The following is a 12,570-nucleotide window of genomic DNA, read 5'->3' as shown; positions in this document are numbered from 1 at the left end:
CCACCATTGGTGGCTGTGCCTTCAGCTGTCTGGAGCCGAAGCTCTGGAATTTCCACCCTAAACCTCTCTATCTTTCTACTTCACTTTCCTCCTTTAAAACACTCCTTATAACAGGCCTCTTTGACCAAGCTTTGGTCTAAGCTGACCTAATATGGCCATCTGACCTAATTTGTCTTTGTGCTCCTGTGAAACTCCTTGGGACATTTTATTATATTAAAAGCACAATATAAATATAAGTTGTTGCAGTTGTTGCTGTAGTTTAGTCAGACCTGATCGCTTGTTGAGTAAGTGAGTCTGTATAAATGTCATTCATAGTCACAGCTTTTTTTCATGGTTCAGTGAGGTCTGATCACATACTGAGTGAGTGAGTCTGTACCAATGTAACTCAAATAAACACAGCTTGTTAGAACAGACCTCGGGAGAAGGAAGCTCTGAACTAATCACTGGACTTTCTGTTCTCCAAAACTGAGAGGTGATTTTTTTTCCAAACATTCAAAATGACTAATAAAGTTATTAAAGATAATTTGTTGTTTTGAGCTGAATTATTTGGTAGAATTAGAGTGAAGGAGTGGGATTGACCCACAGCCTGAGTCACCACTTTAAGGACAGGAAGAGAGAAAATCTGTAGAGGGGAAAAGAATTCGGAGACCAGGCACTGAATCTGGAACAATGAGCAGAGAGGGGGAGGAGTGTGTGGGACAGGGATTTATAGATTTGGGGAATGAAAGTTGATAGAATATTCCATAGAAACTAGAATTGTCTGTTCTGAATTTCTATCCTGTACTGACAGTGATAATTTTTGTAAACTCTGTTTACAGGGGATTAGAGGGAGAGGATTTTCAGATGGGGAAACTCAAACCAAAAATCCTGCAAGATCTAATGTAATCGCTGAATTCAGGTATGATCAGCTTCTGATTATGGAAGGAGAAATGTTTGTCTGTTCTGTCTGTGGGGAAAGATTTAAATTATCAGTGTGACTGGAAAATCACCAGGACACACACACCCGAGTCAGAACATATATTGGAGTCTAACCTGACATCACGTCAAGTCTGGTTTAGATTCAGACAGTTGCCAGGCAGAGGAATGGAGTTGGTAATGAGGGAATAAAAACAATGGCTTCAGTCTTCCCGATACTCAAACACCCACACCCGGTGTTTCTGAGTCCTCCTCGCCCATCCATCAGCTCCATTCCTTTTCCATTGCGAGCGATCGTGAAGGTGGTTTCTCCAAACCTCCCAGGGTTTTGTTTCCTTCTTCCTCTCCCTCTGTAACTAAATTCAACTCAGTCTCTTGTCCCATTTTGGTTTCTGGTTCTCTACCTGCCCAAAGTAACCCTGAGCCAATGTTTTACAACGACCCATTTCATAGTTTCCCAAAGATCAGTTGATTTCACAGTGTAACATCTTATTTGAAGGGTTCATTTTGTGTGTGTGTTACACTGGAGAGAATGTGACTGGCTTCAATAAGATATATATATATATTTTAAGTGGAAAGATTTGAAATGAAGCCAGGGGCAGTGCATCAGAACAAATTGGACAGAGGAGCCCACTTCATCATTGCTGCTGCCATAGGACCTGATCCCCATCCCCCTCACCACTGCCCCATTCATGTCTGCAGGATATGTGGCCTATGAGGGTGACCAAGGACAGACTGTGTGGAGTGAAGGGTCCAGCAGCAGAACTGAGGGAAATCTGAGCACAAAACAGTGCTCAGGGGGAAGGAGTTAGGGGATGTTTGTCAGACTGGAAGAAAGTGAGAAGTGATGTCCTGCAGGGATCTGTGCTGGGAGCAACTACTGTTCATCACTTGGAATTGGAAATATCTTTATGTAATTTACAGGTGACAACAATTGGGTGATAGAGTTAAGAACGGGGAGTCCCGCACAAAAATCCAGGAGGATGTAAACAGACTGGCAAACTGGACAGATCAATGGGAAATAAAATTCAATCTAGTGAAATTTGAGGATGTTCATTTTGGGAGGAGCAATAAGGAGGCAGTTATTGGTTAGAATGTAAGAAATTAAATGGGGTAGACAATCAAAGAGTTCTGGAAATAAAAAACACCCACATAAATCACTAAAGGAACAAGAGAAATTGATAAGAGAACAGAGATAGAGCTGATGTTCATTTCTAGAGGAATTTGGAGCAACAGCAGTGAGGGAATCTTAAATTTCCAGAGGATATTGGTGAACTTGAAGGACTGTGTGCAGTTAACTTATAAGCTATAAAGCGCCTTTAATGTAATAAAATGACTAAATTTGCTTCATACTCACATTAGAAAACAAAATACGACACTGAGACAAGTAAAGAGATATTCAATCAGATGATCAAAAGTTTGGTCAAAGAGGTAGGTTTTAAGGAGCATCTTCCAGGAGGAAAGAGAGCCAGAGAGGTGGAGATAAAAGCAAACTACTGCGGATGCTGGAAATCTGAAACAAAAACAAAAATAGCTGGAAAAGTTCAGCAGGTCTGACAGCATCTGTGGAGAGGAAAACAGTTAACATTTCGGGTCCATATAACTGTTCATCAGAACCCTGATGAAGAGTCATTCGGGCTCGCAACGTTAACTGTTTTCCTCTCCGCAGATGCTGTCAGACCTGCTGAGCTTTTCCAGCGATTTTTGTTTTTGTGAGAGAGGTGGAGGTATTTGGAAGAGGATGTAAGAGACTGGGGCCTAGGCAGCTGAAGGCGTGGCCACTAGTGGTGGAGAGATTAAAATCAGGAATACTCAAAGGACCAGAATTAGATGAGTGTAGAACCCTCGAGTTAACCGAGATGCCAGAGTTAGGGAAGGGTGAAGCCAAGGAGGGATTAGCAAACAATGATGAGAATTTTCAAATCAAGATGGGAGTCAGTGTAAGTGGTTGAAAGGTGACTGAGACTTTGTCCGAGGCAGGGTCTGGGCAGCAGAGTTCTGAGTGACCTCAAGTTTAGGGAGGGTGCAACATGGGAGGCTGGCTTGGACTGCGTTAGAATTGTCAAGTCTAGAGGTGACACAGGAATGAAGGAGGGTTTCAGCAACAGATGAGCTGATACAGGGTGAGGAAATCTGATGTTCCGGAGGTGGATATAGGTGGTCTTTGTGATGGTGCAGGTATGTGATTGGAAGCTCATCTCAGTGTCAAATATGACACCAATATTGGGAAAAATCTGGTTTAGTCTCAGACGTTTGCAAGAGAGAAGGATGGAGTCAGTAGCTAGGGAATTAAAACAATGGATTCAATTTTCACAATGTTTAATTCAGTGACATTTCTGCTCATCCAGTGCTGAATGTTTCATAAGTTGTCAGATAATTTAGCCGAAGTGCTTAAGTCGAGGGAAATGATGGTGAGATAGAGCCGCTTCTCATCAAATGTTCATGTGAAAACTGATGCTGTGTTTCAGTTGGGGACATTACTGGTCAGCAAGTAATGAGGAATAGGACGGGGTCAAGGGTAGATCCTTGGGATCACCAGCGGTAACTGTGAGAATGAGAAGGGAAAACATTGCAAGTGGTTCTCTGACTATAAATAGATAGAGCAGAATGGAACCAGGAGAGAGCAGCCCCACCCAGCTGGACGACAGTGGAGAGGTGTTGGAGCAGAATGGTGTGGTCAACCTTGTCAAAAGCTGCAGACAGGTCGAGAAGGACAAGAAGGGATAGTTTACCTTTGACACAGTCACATCGGATGTCACTGGTGGATTTGATCAGAGCTGTTTCAGTAGTGTGGCAGGGGAGGAACCTGATTGGAGGGGTTCAATCATGGAGTTCTGAGAAAGTAGGACACGGATTTAGGTGATTACAGAACATTTTAAGGATTTTAGACAGGAAAGTGAGGTTGCAGATGGGGCAGTAGTTTGCAAAGATGGAGGGTTGAGTGTTTTTTTTAGGTTGTTTGTTTTGAGGACAGGGGTAATGATGATAGATTCAAAGGAACGTGGAGCGGTGCCTGAAGAGAGGGAACTGTTAACAATATCAGTGAACATGGGGAAGTTGGATGATCATAGGTTTAGTGGGAATAGGGTCAATGGAGCAGGAGATGGGTCTGATGGACAAGATGAGCATTGAGAGGGCATGAGAGGAGATGGGAGAGGAACTGGAGAAAGATGTGGGTTCAGAGCTCGGACAAGGGGAAGCTTTAGATACAGTTTGTCCCAGTTGGGTCGTGGAAGGGAGGGAAGCAGCAGAGGCAGCTGATCGGATTGTCTCAATCTCAGTGACAAAGAAGCTTCATGAGCTCCTCACACTTGTTGGAAGTGAGGGTGGAGGAGACAGGGCAGAGGGAGAGCCCTTGAAAAGGAATTAACTTATCTTAGAGATATCAAAGACTCAACACACTGTGTGTAACACAAAGCTGATTTATTTGACTTTTATCCAGAATTTTAACCCCTATAACTGGGCTGGAGTTTATTAACATCAGCAAAAACAGATCCCAATGAACATGGATGTGATTAACAGCAAAATCTCATCACTGTAGTTCCTTGTGAACTTGCTGATGTCTCAGCAGGGTAGATGAGTGAGCAAATTCCTTCTTACACTTGGTACAGCTGAATGGCCTCTCCCCAGTGTGAACTCGCTGGTGCTCCAGCAGGTTGGTTGAAGTAGTGAACCCCTTCCCACACTTGGAGCAGGTATATGGCCTCTCCCCAGTGTGAACTCGCTGGTGTGTGAGCAGGGTGGATGATTGAGCAAACCTCTTTCCACAATCAGGGCAGGTGAACGGTCTCTCCCCAGTGTGAATTCGCTGGTGAACAGTGAGATCAGATGATCGCTTGAAACCAGTCCCACAGTGAGAGCACTTGAATGGTCTCTCATCAGTGTGAACACGTTGATGGCGCATCAGTTCCCTGGAACTTTTATAGCACTTCCCACAGTGTCGGCATTTAAAAGGTCTCTCGTCAGTGTGAACTCGCTGGTGAGCTAACAGGTTGGATGACTGAGTGAATCCCTTCTCACACTCAGAGCAGGTAAACAGCCTCTCCCCAGTGTGAGTGCGCCGGTGAGTTTCCAGCTCAACTGGAGAATCAAAACCCTTCCCACAATCCCCACATTTCCACGGTTTCTCTCCGTTGTGACTGCATTTATGTTTAGACAGGCCAGATGATCGGCTGAAGCCTCGTCCACACACAGAGCACGTGTACGGTTTCTCTCCACTGTGAACGGTGCTTTTTCCTTCCATGTTGAAAAGCCGGTGATATTCACGTTACGATAAATTGGGCGACTCTGTTAGATCCTGATGTGATATTTGGTTTCAGTTTCCCGACTGCAAATCCTCCCCTTCTAATACCCTGTGAAATTGATTTAAAACAGAAAAAGGGAGTGAGAGAGAACCCACAAAAACACAAAGGCAGGTTGTGAAATTGAGCTGAATGAATCTGGGAAATTGTGGGGCCAGCACTAAGAAAAAATGACCATGAAAACTGTTGGATTGTCATAAAAACCCAACTGGTTCACTAATGTCCTTCAGGGAAGGGAACCTGCCACTCAGTCTGGGTATACACAAGACTCTGGCCTCTATGAGAGCAGAGAGAGATTGAGAGAACAAGAACATGAGACACATAATCCTTCAAACCCTCAACCACCCACCTAGAAGGGGCAGGATAGCAGGTGCATGTGTACACTACCACCTCCAAATTGCCCTCCCAATCACACACTGCCCTGACTTATCGGACATCCAGTTCTGGATGAACAGAAATTTCCTCTATTTAAATATTGGGAAGACTAAATACATTGTCCTCACTGACCCACACAGGCTCCCGGTGAAGCAGTTCCTCCATTTAAAATTCTCATTCTTGTTTTCAAATCTTCCTCTTCCTTATTTCCAGTCACACAGATGTTTGAATCTTTTTCCACAGCAAACATACCTTCAGGTTCTGATGAATCGAGTAACTCTGTCAGGTTTTGATCAGATGTTTGGTTTGAGTTTCCCGCCTTCAAATCCTGTTCTAATATCCTGTAAAAAAAAATTCTTCACTATTGAATCAGAGGGTTGTGGGTTCATGTCCCACTCCCGGAAACCAAGAACTGTGATTGTACTCGAAAAGAGTTGCAATCTGTGACTGTTGATAACTCGAAAGAGTATCAGTCTTATATAGAAATTGAGAAGAGACAATGAGTTTGCTGGGTGTAAATCCTCCACTTCTAATATTCTGCAAGAGAAATTTACAAAACCTGTATCAGGAGAGACAAACATTTCTCTTGGATTGAGTTTGCTGTGTGTAAATACTCCCCTTCTAAACCCCTGTAAAAGGAGTTTCCAAAATCCATCCGTGTCAGTCCAGGATAGAAATTCACAACATTCTCTCCTCCAGCTACCTGGACCAGCATTACCGCGCATGCGCCCCGCTGCTCATTGCACCCCCTATAAAGATGGCGGCCGTTAATTCCGGTTACCAACCTGGTGACGCGGTCGCGCAGTTGTTGAAGTCTGGTTTTTATGCAAACACGGAACCAGAAGTTTCTTAATCGGAATTTCACACCTCCACCAGATGTTTATGAATCCTCCCCATTCAGTCCGCGTCCTCCATTACCCTCCTACAATTGGCCGTTTCGCATCGTTTGCAGAGTCAAGATGACCACCTCCCGACTGCTGCAGCACCCACACTGCGCGTGCGCTGTTTGTCTCCCGCAATGCGCATGCTTCATTTCCAGTCCGTGATTGCGCTTGCGCAAGAGACTCCTGACGTAAGGATAGGACACGTTCCTATTCGCCAAGAATCCTGGGTAAGAGCCCCGCCATTGAACATCGGTATTTTAGATTAGAAAATTATCCTTTATGATCCGATTATGATTGCAGCCATACCGCGAAGATATAAAATTATTAAATCAATGAATGCAGCAGTCATTAACAGCAGGACAAAGCCCTACAGTTAGATGTGAACTCATTGGAGTCTCAGTGGGTGTGCTAAACAAGTGATTATATTTATATTTGGAACATTTAAACCACGTTTTGTTAGTAGTAATGCAAAAGCATCAGACCCTTTGAACTTTTAGAGCTGGACTGTTCACAGGTATGGAAGCTGAGTAAATCCCATTACGCACATGAAATACCTGAATGGTCTCTCTCCAGTGCTTTGTTTTCATTATTTATTCACAGGATATGCACTTCACTGGCTGGGCCAGCATTTATTGCCCATCCCTAGTTGCCCTTGGAAGTGGCGGTGAGCTGCCTTCTTGAACAGCTGCATTCCATGTGGTGTAGGTACACCCACAGTTATGTTAGTGGGGGGAGTTCCAGGATTTTGACCCAGCAACAGTGAAGGAACGACGATATATTTCCAAGTCAGGATGGTGAGAGTCTTAGAGGGGAACTTCCAGGTGGTGGTGTTCCCATCTATCTGCTGCCCTTAACTTTCTAGGTGGTAGCAGTCCTGGGTTTGGAAGGTGCTGTCCATGGAAACTTGATGAATTCCTGAAGAGCATCTTGTAAATGCTACACACTGCTGCTACTGTGCATCGGTAGTGGAGGGAGTGAATGTTTGTGGATATTTGCTAATCAAGCGAGCTGCTTTGTCTTGGATGGTGTCAAGCTTCTTGAGTGGGGGCTACATTCATCCAGGCAAGTGGGGAGCATTTCATCACAGCCCTGACTTGTGCCTTGTAGATGGCAGACAGGCTTTGGGGAGTCAGGAGGTGAGTTAATCTTTGCACTATTCCCAGCCTTTGACCTGCTCTTGAAGCCACTCTCAGTCTGACCTCCCTGTCTTTGTCCTTCCACATTATTCCTTTGGAGTTTAACGGAAGCTCAGAGAACAGAACCTCACCTGCCAATCAGAAACTCAAGCATGAGAAGCTCATCTTTGATCAGACACTTTACAATCTTCCAGATTTAACATTCATTTCAATGATTATAATTCGGAACCACCACAACCCTTTATTTCAGACAGCAGGTGCTCGTAATGGTTTTGCTGTTACCATTTATTCCCCTCGGGGCCTGTCTGTTGTTTCTTCTCTTATCAATTAGTTTTTTGCCTTGTCACATTATCACAATTCTGTCTTGCACCAACACCCCCTTTGTCATTAAATCATTCTTGCCTTCCACCCTATGATAATGTTCATTCCTGATCTCAGTCTCTATTTCTCCTGACTCTCTACTTGTTTGTAAACTTATAATCTCTAAATTCTTCCAGTTTGGATAAAGGGCACTGACCTGAAATACTCAGTTCATTTCACTCTCCATGGAATCTTTTTGACCTGCTGAGTATTTCCAACATTTTCTGTTGGAAATCAAACAGGGAATTGCATATGTCAAGGAATCGGTATGACCACTACACTATGGAAATCAGTGTCAAACCAGCCTGGACCGACGGGAACTGAGCCATACATCTCTCACTCCAATTCACAAATTGAAAAAAACTGGAAATACTTAGCAGATCAATTGGAGACTGTGGAGAGCAAAACAGTTAATGGTTCAGGTCTCTGAGCTTCCATCAGAACTGGAATTAAAGGAGAGAGATGCAACAGATTTTCAGAAAGTTCACAGACAAGGAAAGGGGGAGAGGGAAAGGACAGAAGAGAAGGTTTGTGATAGGTTGGGAGGCAGGTGAGATTACTTAACACAAAGGATAAGGTTGTAAGGTAAAACCTATGGTGATGGAACTAGGAAAGAAACTAAAGGTGGCAGAGCTATTCTGTAACCACCATCTATTTCTGCTCTGATTGGAAATGTGTTGCTTCTCTTTTAACCCATTTCACTTGTGTCCGACATTGAAAACTCTCAATCCTTCTTTACCGTGACCTTTTATAAACAGGGGGCGCGATGGTGTAGTGGTATTGTGGCTGGACTAGTAATCCAGAGACCCAGAATAATGTTGGAATTCTGCTATGCCAGATGGTGGAATCTGAATTCAATGGCAATCTGGAATTGAAAGTCTAATGATGACCATGAAACCATTGTCGATTTTTGTAAAACCCCACCTGGCTCACTAATGTCCTTACCTGGTCTGGCCGACATGTGATTCCAGACCCACAGCAATGTGATTGACTCTGAAATGCCCTCTGAGGCCACTCAGCTGTATCAAACCGCTACAAATTCTCAAAAAAGGAATGAAACTGGACAGACCACCCAGCATCGACCTAGGCACCGGAAATGACAATGGCAATCTCAGTCCTGTCGACCCTGCAAAGTCCTCCTTATTTACACCTGGGGGCTAGTGCCATAATTAGAACAGCAGTCTCACAGACTAGTGAAGCAACAGCCTGACATAGTCATCGTCACGGAAGCAGTCCTTACAGATAATGTCCCAGACATCACCATCACCATCCCTGGGTATGTCCTGTCCCATCGGCAGGACAGGCCCAGAAGAGGTGGCAGCACAATGGTATATAGTCGGGAGGGAGTTGCCCTGGGAGTCCTCAACATCGATTCCGGACCCCATGAAGTCTCATGGCATCAGGTCAAACATGGGCAAGGAAACCTCCGGCCGATTACCATGTACCATCCTCCCTCAGCTGATGCATCAGTGCTCCTCAATGTTGAACACCTCTTGGAGGAAGCACTGATGGTGGCAAGGGCGTAGATTGTACTCTGGGTGGGGGACTTCAATGTCCATCACCAAGGGTGGTTCGGTAGCACCCCTACTGACCAAGCTGGCCGATTCCAAAGGGATATAGCAACTAGACTGGGTCTGCAGCGGTTGGTGAGGGAACCAACAAGAGGGAAAAACACACTTGACCTCATCCTCACCAACCTGCCTGCTGCAGATGCATCTGTCCATGACAGTATCGGTAGGAGTAATCACCGCACAGTCCACATGGCGACGAACTCTCACCTTCACATTGAGGATACCTTCCATCATTTTATGTGGCACTGCCACTGTGCTAAATGGGATAGACTTTAACAGGTCTAGCAGCTCAAGACTGGGCATCCATGAGGCGCTTTGGGCACCATCAGCAGCAGAATTGTACACAAACACAATCTGTAACCTTATGGCCTGACATATCCCCCACTCGGCCATTACCATCAAGCCAGGGGATCAACCCTGGTTCAGTGAAGAGTACAGGAGGGCATGCCAGGAGCAGAATCAAGCATACCTAAAAAGTGAGGTGTCAACCTGGTGAAGCTGTAACACAGGACTACTTGCATGCCGAACAGCATGAGCGGGAAGTGATAGACAGAGCTCAGCAATCCCACAACCAACGGGTCAGAACTAAGCTCTGCAGTCTCGCCACATCCAGTCATGTATGGTGGTGGATAATTAAGCAGCTCACTGAAGGAGGAGGCTTCAGAAATATCCCCACCCTCAATGATGGATGAGACCAGTACAAGAGTGCAAAAGATAAGGCTGAAGCATTCGCAACAACCTTCAGCCAGAAACATCGAGTGGATGATCCATCTCGGCCTCCTCCGGATGTCCCCAGCATCACAGATGCCAGTCTTCAGCCAATTCAATTCACGCCACGTAATATCAAGAAATGGCTAAAGGCGCTGGATACTGCAAAGACAATAGGCCCTGACAATATCCCGGCAATAGTACTGAAGACTTGTGCTGCAGAACTTGCCCCGCCCCTAGCCAAGCTGGCCCAGTACAGCTATAACACTGGCATCTACCCGGCTATGTGGAAAATTGCCCGGGTATGTCCTGCACACAAAAAGAAGGACAAATCCAACCAAGCCAATTACTGCCCCATCAGTCTACTCTCGATCATCAGTAAGGTAATGGAAGGGGTCATCAACAGTGCTATCAAGCGACACTTGCTTAGCAATAACCTGCTCAGTGAATGCCAGTTTGGGTTCTGCCAGGGCCACTCAGCTCCTGACCTCATTACAGCCTTGGTTCAAACACGGACAAATGAGCTGAACTCCAGAGGTGAGGTTAGAATGACTGCCCTTGACATCAAGGCAGCATTTAACCGAGTGTGGCATCAAGGAGCCCTAGCAAAACTGGAGTCAATGGCAATCAGGGGGAAAACTCTCCGCTGGTTGGAGTCATACTGCGCACAAAGGAAGATGGTTGTGGTTGTTGGAGGTCAGTCTCCTCAGCTCCAGGACATCACTGCAGGACTTCCTCAAGGTAGTGTCCTAGGCCCAATCATCTTCAGCTGCTTCACCAATGACCTTCCTTCCATCATAAGGTCAGAAGTGGGGATGTTCGCTGATGATTGCACAATGTTCAGCACCATTCGTGACTCCTCAGATACTGAAGCAGTCTATGTCAAATGTAGCAAGACCTGGGCAATATCCAGGCTTGGGCTGACAAGCAGCAAGCAACATTCACACCACATAATTGTCAGACAATGACCAGCTCAAACAAGAAAGAATCCAATCATTGCCCATTGATGTTCAATGGCACTACCATCGCTGAATCCCCCACTATCAACATCCTGGGGGTCACCATTGACCAGAAACTGAACTGGACTAGCCATATAAATACTGTGACTACAAGAGCAGGTCAGAGGCTACAAATCCTGTGACCAGTAACTCATCTCCTGACTCCCCAAAGCCTGTCCACCATCTACAAGACACAAGTCAGGAGTGTGATGGAATACTCCCTGCTTGCCTGGATGAGTGCAGCTCCTACAACAATCAAGAAGCTTGACACCGTCCAGGACAAAGCAGCCCACTTGATTAACACCACATCCACAAACATTCACTCCCTCCACCACCAACGCAGTGTGTGCCATCTACAAGATGCACTTCAGGAATTCACCAAGGCTCCTTCAACAGCACCTTCCAAAGCCACAACCACTACCATCTAGAAGGACAAGGGCAGCAGATAGATGGGAACACCACCACCTGGAAGTTGCCCTCCAAGTCACTCACCATCCTGACTTGGAAATCTATTACCGTTCCTTCACTGTCGCTGGGTTAAAATCCTGGAACTCCCTTCCTAACAGCACTGTGGGTGTACCTGCACCACATGGACTGCAGCAGTTCAAGAAGGCTGCTCACCACCACAAGGGCAACTAGAGATGGGCAATAAATGCAGGCCCAGCCAGCAAAGCCCACATCCCGAGAATGAATTTTTAAAAAGTACCAGTGTGAAAGATAAAACAGGAGATTGGCCCTTTCTACGTATATCCTACAACAACAACTTTTATTTATAAAGCGCCTTTAACCTGTTGAAACGTCACAAGGCGTTCCCCAGGATTATTATACAACAAAGTATGATATGAAATCTCATATTCGGTCAGGTGACTAAACCTTGGTCAAAGTGGGAGGCTTTAAGAACTGTCTTAAAGGGGGAAAGTATCGATTTCATGTTCCAGCTCACAGCAATGGTTCTTCTCATTGGTGAAGAAGTCGCTTGTGTTCAACCTAAACAGGCCATTTGGTCGGAGAAACTTGTCTCTGGTGAAAGAGATCAGGAATGAAAAAAAAAGACAAAAGTAGCCTCCATAAGCCAAATGTCAAACATTACCTACTTGTCCCACCCTCCCCTTAAACTAGCTTATATTTCACCTCTCTTCTATTTTTACTTAGTTCTGTTGATGGGTCATCCGGACTTGAAACATTAACTGTGTCCCTCTCCGCAGATGCTGCCAGATCTGCTGAGTTTTTCCAGATATTTTTGTTTTTATTATCGGTAGTTTCCCTGATGTCCAATTATTCGGATTAGGCGCTTTCATCGACACCTAGGTTGAAAGGTTTTG

General features: G+C 45.2%; 2 protein-coding genes and 1 long non-coding RNA gene across 3 annotated transcripts in view; 1 reads left to right on the top strand and 2 right to left on the bottom strand.

Annotated features, from left to right (window-relative positions):
• LOC144697569 (uncharacterized) overlaps nucleotides 1-12,570 on the bottom strand; it is a 721,063-nt gene that overhangs the window by 559,178 nt on the left and 149,315 nt on the right. The window lies entirely within an intron of this gene.
• Nucleotides 1-12,570, top strand: part of LOC144697492 (uncharacterized) — a 756,645-nt gene that overhangs the window by 603,159 nt on the left and 140,916 nt on the right. The gene's annotated exons all lie outside the window — the stretch shown is intronic.
• LOC144698483 (uncharacterized) overlaps nucleotides 1-12,570 on the bottom strand; it is a 169,472-nt gene that overhangs the window by 39,322 nt on the left and 117,580 nt on the right. The window contains exon 2 of the mRNA XM_078570424.1: nucleotides 4,452-5,251. Within this exon, the coding sequence (XP_078426550.1) occupies nucleotides 4,452-5,158 (707 nt within the window). The 5' untranslated portion in view covers nucleotides 5,159-5,251. The remainder of the gene's footprint in view (nucleotides 1-4,451; nucleotides 5,252-12,570) is intronic.

The sequence above is a fragment of the Cetorhinus maximus genome, chromosome 23, assembly GCF_964194155.1.
Source record: "Cetorhinus maximus chromosome 23, sCetMax3.hap1.1, whole genome shotgun sequence".
NCBI lineage: Eukaryota > Metazoa > Chordata > Chondrichthyes > Lamniformes > Cetorhinidae > Cetorhinus > Cetorhinus maximus.
Note: the sequence above shows the minus strand (reverse complement) of the source record. Positions and strands in the feature narration are given on the sequence as shown.